The sequence below is a fragment of the Neophocaena asiaeorientalis genome, unplaced genomic scaffold (genome assembly GCF_003031525.2).
Source record: "Neophocaena asiaeorientalis asiaeorientalis breed wild unplaced genomic scaffold, Neophocaena_asiaeorientalis_V1.1 scaffold293, whole genome shotgun sequence".
Lineage (NCBI taxonomy): Eukaryota > Metazoa > Chordata > Mammalia > Artiodactyla > Phocoenidae > Neophocaena > Neophocaena asiaeorientalis.
In genome coordinates, this window is record NW_020173920.1 from 4051347 (window position 1) to 4064757 (window position 13411).

Below are 13411 nucleotides of genomic sequence, written 5' to 3' on the forward strand. Positions count from 1 at the left end.
AGAAACTCTGTTCTGAGAACTCTATCAGGAACTCAGGAATTTAAAAGTATTTAAAGTAATGGCCTTTGTCCCCAGTAGAATTCATAGTCTCGTATGCATGTTTTTCTTAATGGTGCATTTGATCTCGCTCTATTCTCTCATAAGAATCATACTTATTTTATTATAGGCACATTTTACATTACATGGCATATAAATGAGAAGTTGTCTATAAAGGAAATTTTATGCCTTTTTACATTTAAAAAAATGTATTTACATTATAACTTTATAGTGGTTCTCATTAAAAAAAAAAACTATAATGATGCTAAGGACCTTGAGGGTAGGAATCAGTGTATCCTGTTTGTTGCCACATTCTTAGAGCCAACAATGGTACATAGGAGCTTCTCATATATTAAATAAAATATAAACAATCCAATAGAGAAAAAGGCAAAGTAAAATTATATACAAACAAAAAATGGCAAAGACAGAAAAAGATGTTCAAACTTTAAAAAGGCAAATTAAAACAAAGAACTCTCCTGTGATCTATGAGACTAGCAAACTTTAGCAAATGCAAACGGGTTCAACTTTTTAGAGGGCAATTTAACAATTCTCTTAAAATTTTAAGTGTGATTATCCTTCCACCATCATTTCTACTACTAGGAATTTAACTTACAAAAACAACCATAGAAGTATAAAGAAGTAATTCCACTGCACCATTGCTTATAGAGGGAAACAACTAAAAGCAATCAAAAACTTACTAAACTATGGAACATCTATATAATACAGCAATATAAGAGAATGTCTAACTGCTTAAAGGGAAATCCATGTGGGGAAGGACCAAATAGGACTCTCCTAGAAAGGATAATGGACAGCAGGTGTGGGCCAGAGATTGAGGGAGAATAAAGGAAGAGTGCATACCAGAAAGGCAGATTGACAGCTGTTCATCATCCACTGGAGAGGCTTTTTGACTGTTCTTCCCACCTCCCACTTGATTTTCTAGTTTGAGTCCACTGCATGTCAGAGGAGCCTCCAGTGGACTTTTACAGTAAGGGTGGTCCAACAACTTAGAACTAAGAATGTTCTGCTTGAAAGATCCATCCTCATCCATCTGGCATGAACTCTCACTCTGAACAGTCTCTTCGGACACAGGCCCATCTACACTACTCACAGATTGATCTGCCCCAGACACTGACAGTTTTACTCTGTCATCATTGACAGTACTTGTCCGATTTTCCTGACCCAGAGCCATAACTTCTCCCTCGGTTTCCGAGATAAACATGTTATTAGAATGATGTTCTGGTAAGGGGATGTCATGAATCAGCTCTGTACACTCCCACTTAGGAGAGGAACAGGGTGACTGGTCCCAGATGTATGTGGCACTGCCATTCTGTTGGTCAGGGAATGCTTCATCTAAGCTAAGCTCCTTGCCCAAGAGAGGGCTTCCTTTAGTGTGGCCATCAGGCACATGAGAGTTCTTTCCCTTCACCACAGCATTGCTGTCCATATCTGGAAGGTATGGTTGATGCCGACAAGAAGGGTCTTTAGGTTCTGGGGAAGAGAATAAGCTGCAACTGCCACCCTCACTGTTCTCCCTAAGGGTCTCTTGATGGTCCCCAGTGACCTGCACCCAGCTTCGCTGGGCTTTTTTTAGCTTGCAAACTTTGCTTTTTGTTCTGAAGTGCTGGGATCTGAGAATCCTGTACCGAAATCTAATCATGGATAATTTCTCATACATCATATGAGGAGATACTTTTATTCTTCTATGTTGATTAAGTTGGAACTTTCTTGGAATCAGGGGTCCCCCATTCCTGTGGTGCTCCAGCCCTCGGCAGCAGCCATAACAAAAGCGCTTTCTCTTATGGTTGCTCAAGGTGACCACAATTGTGCCACTCTCACCTGGACTCTGGCTCTCCCCATTGAACTTCATAGGAGGATCAGAAGCGTGTGGCTCCGTCCTAGGTCTGTGACCACTGGCCTGACTTAAAACACTATTTGCTGGTATGTCAGTGGCTGCCTTCAAGAGACTTTTCTCTCCAGAGTATTCATGATCAGAGTTCTTTGCTGATGATAGCAACTTCTCTGCTTGGAGTTTCAGGAAGGTCCTTGAGGAGGAAATGAAGTGTTTAGTGTCCTTTCCTTTCACTTTAGAGGACAAAGTACTAAGATTCTGAACAGCCACATTGGACTTTGCCTTAGCAAAAAGGGGTTCATCCTGGATCCACGTTTTCTGGAATTGAAGGGCCTTCTTTCTGCACTGGAAATGCCTTAAATGCCTGCTCCAAGTAACTGGCCTTCCCAACTTGGCTTTCAGAATGCACAACTGTTGGTGAAAGTAGAACTTCTTAAAGCCTCCAAACCCAGTATTCCATTTCTCAGAAAAGGCTAAGTGGATTCCTTTCCTCCATAGAATTTTCCTCTGTTTTTTCATTTTTCTGATGCATAATGAGATCTGAATGCAGCTGTAAAGAAGAGAAAGAAAATTTACATTTCTACCCTAAAAATAAGGTCATAAAGATACATTCACTGGCTTCCCTGGTGGCGCAGTGGTTGAGAGTCCACCTGCCAATGCAGGGGTCACGGGTTCGTGCCCTGGTCCGGGAGGATCCCACATGCCACGGAGCGGCTGGGCCCATGAGCCATGGCCGCTGAGCCTGCGCGTCCGGAGCCTGTGCTCCATAACGGGAGAGGCCACAACAGTGAGAGGCCCACATACTGCAAAAAAAAAAAAGATATTCACAGCAATATACATTAGAAAATTGAAAAAAGCATATGAAGTTCAACTTATACTATCAGACATAATGAAATCCTACCTGATCAAGGTTTTCCCCACAATGAAAATGAGGGATAAGGGAAGACATGAGTGCTCCAACATGACCCCATTTTGCTGTACCTGCCTCTGATAGAAACAAGTTTCAAGAATCATTTCCCAATATGCAGCCAGTTTCTGATGAAGCAGAAAGGGCAGGGAGTCAGGAGAGAATTTCTACATGTTGACCTTGTTTCTCATTAGCTAAGTGACTTTAAGCAAGTCACCCAAATTCTGTGTTCTCATTTGTAAAATGAAGGATAGAGAAGGGAGACGGGACCAGACACCATTTAAGACTGAGTTCACATCAAAACAATTTGTTCCATACAACAAATTTTCTTTTAAAGATTTTTTTTTGATGTAGACCATATTTAAAGTCTTTATTGAATTTGTTACAATATTGCTTCTGTTTCATGTTTTGGTTTTTTGGCCACAAGGCATGTGGGATCTCAGCTTCCTGACCAGGGATAGAACCCACACCCCCTGCATTGGAAGGTGAAGTCTTAACCACTGGACTGCCAGGGAAGTCCCATACAACAAATTTCAGGAAGGAAAGGCAGGGACTTTTATTCTGTACAGTCATCCACAGGCGGACAGTCAATATATGCATGCAATATCAGTACCTCAAGAGGGAGACCGACCAGCCTCCTCTTTGTCAGTCCATCAAAGACTTTCTGAGTGACTATGAGACAGGACTCTACCAGGTGCTCTCAACCAGTTATGGTTCTGGCTCTCAAGTAAGTATAAGAAAAAAGAACCAACACAAGTGTGTTTCCCTCAGACTTAATTTCCCCTCAGACTTAATAAGATCTAACATTACTGAAGGCTCTTTAGCCTAGAAAGAAAGGCACCAGCCACTGCAGGTGGAACAGAAGAATCAAAAACCAATACCCTAATTTCAGCCTACTAATAACTTACTAGGAAAAGCTGTATTACCTTTCTGTGCATCAGTTTTCTCTGGGGGCGGGGCAGGGGGGAGAAGAGGACTGAACACATGTCTACTTCTGCTTCCTTTCCAAATCCCATTAAGATGACAGAAATGCAGTTTTTAAAAAGGCAAAACCTCTCAGGGACAATGACAACAAAAAAGGAGACAAGCAATAAAACTGCTGAAAGAAGAAAGCAGATGAATGAGTGATAACAGACTTAGCCAGCCAAAAGAGCTGAAATCTAAGCCAGCAGTAGGGGAAGCCAAGCAGCAAGTTACAGGACCTCAGAAAGGCTCAGGAACCAAGAGCAACAATACCTATGAAGGTCAGGGAATGGAAGACAGCTGAAAAAGGAAGGACTGGTTGCAAGTCTGAATAAGAAGCAATTAGACTCTAAGATCCCTTCTCCTACCATGGCAGATGATCAAAGTTTCATTTACTCAAGGGAGTGAACTAGAACAGTCAGGCACATCATGTACAACTGAGGGCAGGGGTACAAACAGGAGGATAAATCAGTTTACATAGGGAATTTCTCCCCAACCTCTTTCCTCACTCAGCTCCCAGAAAAGTTTATACCCCAAAGGAGGAGATCAGTTCTGGGGGTGGGCAGGGGGTTGGGTAGGGATAGATCATTCAAAAAGACCAACAGATACTGATATTTGGGGATGCCACAACTACACAGGCCCAAACAATTACCCCAAAGTTTAAGAAGCAATGAAACCCCCAAATCCCTCCCCAACTCCGCATAGCAGGTAACTGTCCCTCCCCGACCCAAGATTAGAAGTTTCTCCTTCAGAAAGGAAGTTCTGCAGACAAGGGGATCCCAGGAACAGTTTGAAGATGGAATTATATATTGAATATAAGACCCCACAACACTTTCCCACTCAACTCCCAAAACGCTAGCAGTCTGTCTTTCCCGTCCAAGCAGGAGATTGGAAGATTCTTCTTCAGAGAAACTGATTATTCCACAAGAAAATATATAAGTACAGGTATGCCCCCATAGAATGGCCCAGCATGGCCCACAGTGCACCCCACAAGTGACAAGTCCCACCACAAGCTCAGAACATCCAACCAACTTCTTAGTGGTCAAAAGACAGCATAACTAAGAATCACCACACTTCCAGGGATAAAAAGTAGACAAAAACAAACAGATAAAAGCAAAAGCATATTTAGAGAAGTTAACTTAAAAAACCTAAGAAGGGGAGAGAAGGGAAGTTATTGTTTAATGTGAAGAGCTTCAGTTTAGGAAAATTAAAATGGGTCTCAGGATGGATGGTGGTGATGGTTGCACAGCAATATGAATGTATTCAATGCCACTGAACTGTATACCTAAAAATGATTTAAATGGTAAATTTTATGTTATGTATATTTTACAATTTTTTTAAAAAAAGAAAGAAAAAAAACCCCAACGCTATCCTCAAAGAAGAAAATATTACATCCACTGGGGAAAAAAAGAATGGGATTTTTATTTTAAAGGAACAGTTAAAAAAATAAAGGAGCTTAGGACACTTAAAATAGCAAAAATGAAAAACTCAATAGAAAGTAAAGGGCTAATATTACTAATATTTAATATCTTAAATTGAGGGATAAAGGAAAAGGCTGATGGAAAAATGGGAAAAAGACATAATGAAACAATTCACAAATAAATATTTTTAAATGGCCCTTAAACATAAGTAAAGATGTTCAACTTCATGCATTAAAAAATTGTCAAGGGGGCTTGGGAGATAGGCAAAATGGGTGAAAGGAGTCAAAGGTACAAACCTCCATAAATAAACATATAAACAAGTCATTCATGACGATGTACTGTACAGCATGGTGACTACAGTTAATAATACTGTATTGCATATTTGAAAGCCGCTAAAAGTAAAGCCCTCATCGCAAGAAAAAAAATTTGGGGGGTGGGGAGCTATGTATGGTGATGGATTTAACTAGACTTATTGTAATTATTTTGCAATGTATACAAATGTTAAACCATTATGTTGTACACCTGAAACTAATATATGTCAATTATACCTCAAAAAATTTTGGCAAAAGTTACAGCAACATGTTTTGTTGGTGGGAGAAAAAAGACTTTCATACTTTGCTGGTTGGGAATACAAACTGATAAAATCATTTTGGAGGGGAATTTGGTAATATCTAACAAAACCATACAAGTATTCACCTTTTAATCCAACAACTCCACTTTTAGGAATTTACCCTGAAGATACATCTCCAATAATAATGAAAATACATAGTACATGGTTATTCACTGCAACACTGTCTGTAATTGCAAAATACTGGAAACAACCTAAATGCCCATACATAGGGCAGTGGTTGCATAAACTATGGTTCATCTGCACAATGAATGAAGCTGTAACAGAATAAGGATAAGGTCTATGAACTAACGTGGAGTAATTTCCGGTTTAAATGAAAAAAGCAGAGTTCAAATGAGTATCAATGGTAAACCACTGCAATAGTTTAGCCAATGTACAGTTAGGGAGAACAGTCCACACAAGATCACCCTCACTTCTGACAACAACTGAAAGTTCAGGGAGTTTCCAAAACCACCCTCAGGTCTGATACTTTGTCAGAATGACTCACAGAACTCACTAAAAACTGTTAATAGTTATGGCTTATTACAGCTGAAGAATGTGGATTAAAATCATCCAAGTGAAGAACTACACAGTGTAGAGTCCAGGGGAAGTAACAAATGAGACGCTTCCAGTTGTCCTCTCCCCATGGAGTAGAGACAGCATTACTTTCCCAGCACCAGTGTGTGACAAAGTGTGACAAGAATTGCCAGCCAGTGAAGCTCACCTAAGCCTTGATGTCCAGAGTTTTTATGGGGGTTCATAGGCATAACTGATTGCCCACACGACTGAGCTCAGTCTTCAACCCCTCTGGAGATCGACTGATACCAAAGTCATTACCCTAAATCACACTGTTGGTTTTTCTGGCGTGGCCAATCCCCATCCTATATCATACTGTTAGATTATCAGTGACCCAAGCCCCCAGGCAAATAAAGACACTCCAATCAGACATAACATTCCAAGGGTTTAGAGATTACCTCCTTAAAGCCAAGGATAAAGGCTTTCTTTTTGTGCAAGGTTAATTCTTTACTATATTATATATAGCCACCTTTCATAAAAGAAAAAATAAGAAAATATACATGTATCTGCCCTTTTGTGCCTCCCAAATAAATTAATTAATAATATAAAAATCAGGGCTTCCCTGGTGGCGCCTGCCAACGCAGGGGACACGGGTTCAAGCCCTGGTCTGGGAAGATCCCACATGCCGCGGAGCAACTAAGCCCGCGAGCCACAACTACTGAGCCCGTGTGCCACAACTACTGAAGCCCACACGCCTAGAGCCCGGGCTCTGCAACAAGAGAAGCCACTGCAAGAAGAAGCCCGCGCACCGCAACAAAGAGTAGCTCCTGCTCGCTGCAACTAGAGAAAGCCCACATGCAGCAACAAAGACCCAATGCAGCCAAAAATAAATTAATTAATTAAAAAAAAAAAGAAAGTTAAATGTCAAGCTTGCAAGAAGGAAAGCAATCCAATTTATACAACAGTGCCTCAAAACAGGTCAGGAATTGGCAGCAGGAAGTTCTGTAAGTGGGGTGTGAACACGGTGCTAAAAACAAGAGGATAAATCAAATCATTTAGATACCCTTCTACTCGCCACAAAAACCAGCCAACTGCCCCTCCCTGATCCTTGCAGAAGCCTGGAGTGTTACTTTCTAGACTAAAACAGCACTGGCCAACAGGAGTTCTGCAATGATAGAAATATTCTGTATCTGCCCTGCCCCATATGATAGTCTATGGAAACGTGGTTACTGACCACTTGAAATGTGTGTAGTGCAACTGAGGAACGAAATATTTAATTTTATTTAATTTTAATCATTTAAATTTAAGTTGTTACATTTGGCTAGTGGCTACCACATTGGATAACGCAGCTCTAAAGGAAAAACAAAGGATTCCTGGACTGGAAAACATCTGGTCCAGTTGAGAATGAGGGTATCATACTGAAAATAGTTGAGTTAAATGAACATGAGTGTTTACATACTGAATGCTAAGACCTCTACCATTTCCCCCAGTTTAGCTACAAGACTGTTGACAACCCAGCTTATAAGCTCCAAGCAGGAGATCTGAAGATTCTTCTTTGGGAAATCTACCTAGCCAAAGAAAAAAGACAAAGATAATACTGTTGAAGGTTCTCCAATAAAAGTCCAGCCAGAGTACCCTAAAATCAACATATCCCAAGCATGAACTCAGAGTACATGTAATTAAAATTAAAAGCAACCTCCACATGGGGTCCCTTAACATTTCTGCCCCTGTATTCTCGGCCATACTGTTATGTGTTCACCAAATACCAACATTCCTCCAAAGATAAAATAGGGAATTCCTTGGTGGTCCAGTGGTTGGGACTCCGCGCTTTCACTGCTGAGGACCAAGGTTCAATCCCTGGTCGGGGAATTAAGATCCCATAAGCCATGGGGTGTGGTCAAGTCACAATAATAATAAAATAAAGAGCAAAGCAAATATGGTTTTTAAGAAAAAAGATAAAACACACACAACAAGGGAAACAGAAGTGAGCTTTCAACTCTTATTAGATACTCACTGACCCTAGGACAGCCTGAAGTCTGAACAATCCTTGAGGGGTTCAATATTTATTTGAGTAAAATTTTGCAGTGCAACCACTGTACAGATTAACTCAAGCATCACTATGAAAAAGTTCTTTCTCCTGTAGGTAATAAGACAGTAATGAGAATAGCTGCTGTGTAGTGAATAAACAGGGGAGAGGTTATCCGCCCCCCCCAAAAAAATGAGACAGAATGAATGGTTTGTAGTAGGAAACAAGATTAAAAACAAAACAAAGGGCTTCCCTGGTGGTGCAGTGGTTGAGAGTCCGCCTGCGATGCAGGGGACACGGGTCGGGTTCGTGCCCTGGTCCGGGAGGAACCCATATGCCGTGCTGTGGCTGGGCCCGTGAGCCGTGGCCACTGAGCCTGCGCGTCCGGTGCCTGTGCTCCACAAAGGGAGAGGCCACAACAGTGAGAGGCCCGCGTACCGCAAAACAAAACAAAACAAAAATAAAACGTATTGCCCACTGGCATCAGAGGACATGAATGAACCATAAAAAGGTCCAGATTGAGAACTGGAGACTTGTACATTTATGGTACCTACTGGTGATAGGTACATTCAGCTACCACACATAAATCAGATTAAGTTAAATATCCAATTTTTGTCTCAAGTCCTTACAGACAGAGAAGACTGCCTCAAGGACCAGCAAGTGACTTCTAAACTCCACTTCTCACTGGGTCTTCAAGTTGTCACTACCCCCCACCCCGCCTTTGTTTCTGTTAAATCCATAATATCAGTTTACATTAAAATTGTGAACCCTGGGTTCCCATTTATCCTTTCTCAATACCTCTACTTGAAAAGTGTATTCTGTCAGAATCTGAAATTCACCAATTTTTAGGCTTCAGAATTAAGGTATTTCAGACACAAAATTAAAAAATTTAGAGGGACTTCTCTGGTGGACCAGTGGTTAAGACTCCACGCTTCCAATGCAGAGGGCTCAGGTTCAATCCCTGGTCAGGGAACTATGATCCCACATGCCACACGGCTTGGCCAAAAAAAAAAAAATTAGAGACTCAGTGACTTGGTTTTTCATCTTAAACACATACCATATGTCTCTCTAGATTCTGAATTTATAGATTACCTCTCTGTTAACATGGCTTTGTTAATCAGTGAATTCAGAATGCCCTTGTGTCATCTGGTTGTAGGAAGTTAACATGCTATAAACAGGGTCATTTTTAAAAAGAAAATAATTCAGCATCTTCCTTTAGAGGATTTGTGATGTACGGTCCATTTCTGGCTCTACTAACACAGCCTTTTCATCGTTTCAGTGATTCTTATTCAAAGAATAATTTGCTAATGAATGTATCTCCCCAAAAGAGAATGTTCAACTCTGCCTGATCTATTACCTTAAGAACGCTGAAAATATTAACCACCCCCCTAAAAAAATCACGACATTTTCACTGTAATGGGCAAGAAAAATACATATGAGGCACTGTTACTTCCTTATCAGTTCATCCTTTCTAGATATCTATCAAATTCTTTAAATCAGTGGCACGGTACAATTAACCAAAAATGAAAAAGGGACTAAAAATTCAAGGACAAGCTTAAGGCAATACCAAGAGCCTCTGGTTAAATCAGGTGTTTATAAGGCAATTAGAGATGTTATAGGGCTTCTCTAACAGTTCTCAAATTGAGTTCCATAGGAAGCTGGCTAGTGATACAAAATAAGAGGTCATGCATACCAGCATTGTGGGGGATGGTGGTGGAGAGAAACCTGTGGACAGTACAGTTAATTTATGACACGCCAGAACAAAAGTGAAAATATTCTTTAACTGGAATTCTTCCATGGTTTATGAAGGCTTGGCATAAAAGTCTACTAAGAAACTGATTTATAAAATGATATGGTCTTTATATAATTCTGCCAACAACAAAAAAACCTAAGCAACATTTAGTAAAAAATTTTACTGTAAAATCTAATACTTTCATTAAAGAGCATTAAGGAGTCTAATTGCATAGGGAACTATGAAAACAGAATTACATAGAGCTACTGACAAATGACTTTTTTCCCCTTCTGTGCTCTCAGATACAAAACCTGAAATAGTACTATTGATTCAAGTAAGGTTATTTGTTAAGGAAAGGAAGAAAAAGAGAAAGAAATTTAAAAAGCATAGGCAACAAACTAATTGACACTTCACCTCTCTGAGCCTGTTTATAAACTAAAATCTGCGGTTTCAAACGGTGAATATCACCTGAAAAGCTTTTTAAAAATCGCAAATAGCCGGGTCCCATTTCAGATCTATTAAGGTAGTGTCTGGGCATCTGGGGTTTTGTTTTAATTCCCCAACTGATTCTGATGTCCCTGCAGGTTTTGGAACCACTGGATTAAATGACCCTCAAGGTCCCTTCCGTATCCATGACGTAAAATTCCAAATTGACAATTCTGTGTCAAAGGAACTGAAGATTGCACTCCATCATGCTTCACTGAGCATCATCACACTCCAATGAGGGAAGGCAAGTATCCTTAATTTGTCTGACCAAGCAACTGTAAGAACAGGTGCTACTCACTCAAGTCACTGATTGCATCTCCCTTCTCCCCTCCCCAAACACTTCTCTTAGGGTCTACTTAAACTTCAGAGCAGGGAATGGTCTTCTCTCACCAATATAGAGAAAGGTATCTCCTCATATTAACTTAGAACTGTAATGTTCAGCCACTCAAAGGATTCAAGTCCTTATGTTTATTCTCTGAACATTTTCAATTAACATGAAATGCTCTAGAAGCAGAGGGAGGAGTCCTCAGAAACGTGCAAAGAATTCCTTCTAAAGAGGGCCAAGGTGTGAATGAAGCCCCTCCCAGCTTTTCTCCTAGAAAGGGCCCACTAGACATACTGAGCAAGAAGCAAAACTGATTTAGGTCATCCCTCATACACCAATAATGTGTGATCAATAAGCATGAGACCTCTGGGTGACTAGGAGGAACTGATTTCTTTCTAATGCTGCCCGACCCAAAGCAGAGACTGCAGTTAGCTTTTAACCACAAGATCCTAGTATCTCTTCTGGCACCCTTCTCCATACCAAGCGTAGTTATTCTGGGTAAAAGACATAATTAAGAACCCACCATTAAGCGTCCTGGGTATTCTTAAACCGACTTTAACCTGATTCCCAAAATAGTTCATGATTAACGTTCTGCTTTCTTCATTTCATTTAATTCTCCCAACTAATTTATATAGGTATAAGAAAGTTCCACTTTACATGGGTTAAAAATGTCTACACAAGATTAAAGCCACCACCAAGTGGCAGGCCAGGATTTCAATTCTGCCTTTCGAACTCCAGCTTTTCGAACTAAAAGTCCAAAACCCTTATCTCCGACATCCTCTCCGCACCCCTCCTCCCCCAAAAGAGTGGTCATACACTGTAAAACGGGGGTTGATACTGCCTAGCATAAACAGAAGGGAAAAACAGGCTTCCCACCGCCCAAATGTTCAATTGTGCCATACCCGTTCACTAGAACAGGGTCCCAGGAGTGTGAGGATGGAACCAAAGGCAGGAAGGAAGCAGAATTGTCCGAACAAATAAAACCCAAGACGGCAGGAGCTGGAGGACCTCTACCAGCAGCTCTTCCGCTCAAAGATTCCCCCGGCTTCAGGAAGAGCGGCCGGGGGCGCTAGCCCTCTCCGCTTCTGCGTCGTACAGCTCGGACTGGCGAGAAAAAGGGGACACTGGTCCCTCGGGACGAGCTCCTTCCCCGCCCCCAGAAAGGCACAACAGCGCCCGGGGAGAAATCCGCTGCCTCTGGTTCGGCGGTGGGGGAAGAGCAGCGCTCGAGGCCTCCAGGCCAGGGTGCTGAGCTGGCGCGCACTGGCGCGAGAATGGCCAGCCAGCCTGGTCCGTCAGTCATTCGCCGTATTTGACACCCGGGCTCTCGCTTACCTACATCCCTCGCTACCGGCACCTGCCCCGCCGTGGGTCCAGATACTGCGGCAGTTCGGACTGCGGCCCCGCCTTCGCCAGCTTTAGGGGAAAGCCCGTGAGCCAGCAGACGTCCGGCCTGCTTACAGCGGCTACAGCCGCCGAGCTTCCTCTAGAGCCGCTGCCGAGAAGCCGGCGCTCGTTTACAACGTCACCTCCTTCGGTGCCCTTCCGCCTCAGCCCCGCCCGCGCCGCGTGCAGGGGGCGGGGGAGGGAAGCAAGGGCTCGGCGCTGGGGGCGTGGCCCCGCCTTCCCTCCACTTCCGGCGGCGCATGCTCCCCCGCCCGCCCGGGACGTCTTTCTGACGGTCCGCGCCCCTGGCGTCAGGACTGCGCTTTCGGTCGCGGACCCGGCTCTTTCCTCGTGGCGCGTGAGGATTGTAGAAACTGCGATCTGAACATTGCAGAACGGGTTTGAGACTTCTTTACAGCCTGCTCTCAAGTTTTTAACCCCCATAGGGCTAAGGCGAACCGCAGCTACTATACGGCGTCTCCCTCCACTAATCCTTTTTCCCTTTGGTCAAAAGCGAAGGACCACATTCCTGCTCTGGTTGCACTTTGAGGCCTGGCCCAAGCTTTTCTTCTCTGGTTTTTCGATGGTGATCTTTCCCCTTGGCATTGCGATGTGCCTCCTCTATATCTCTGACCCGCCTCTCCTCAACTGAGAACACTTCCCCAGGAGGGCAGAACCTGGTCTCATTCACCATTGTAGCCCCAGCCAGCACCAAATAGTAACTGGCCTACAAGAGCTTAGTAAGTCTGTGCAATAAATCTATCATTCTCTTTCTGAACAAAGAGGAAAGTGACTTCAGTCTGATATATTAAAGCACGATTCTTTCAACAAGCATTTTTTTTAATGTAAACATGAAGTAAAATTTCTCTTGCAAGCCCTCAGTCTAATTGTGGGGAGACATACATAATTTTAATACGATATCCTGATAGGTGGAAAATATAATAATACCAGATTTATTGTGGAAGATGAATTCGATTTTGGCCGTATTCGATTTTTGGAATAGAGTGGAGATGTATACTATGGAATACCAAGGGTGGGGTGCTGGGAGCCTTGTGCCCCAGGCACAAGCAATAAGGGTGTGCACTGACTGTAAAGAAGGTTAAAAAAATAATAAAACCGACTACAGTGTGGTTTGCTTTTAATCATCACACGTGTCA

The 13411-nt window shown here is 42.4% G+C and overlaps 1 protein-coding gene across 3 annotated transcripts in view; it reads right to left on the reverse strand.

Annotated features, from left to right (window-relative positions):
• SENP5 (SUMO specific peptidase 5) overlaps positions 1-12347 on the reverse strand; it is a 39942-nt gene extending 27595 nt beyond the window's left edge. For 2 of the 3 annotated variants that reach the window (XM_024752056.1, XM_024752055.1), the window contains exons 1-2: positions 12204-12347; positions 895-2435 (exon numbers count right to left, since the gene is read on the reverse strand). In XM_024752056.1, the coding sequence (XP_024607824.1) occupies positions 895-2404 (1510 nt within the window). In that variant the 5' untranslated portion in view covers positions 2405-2435; positions 12204-12347. Of the gene's footprint in view, positions 1-894; positions 2436-12203 lie in introns of those variants that run through there. The other variant, XM_024752057.1, reaches the window with a different exon arrangement.
• Positions 12348-13411: the final 1064 nt, after the last annotated feature.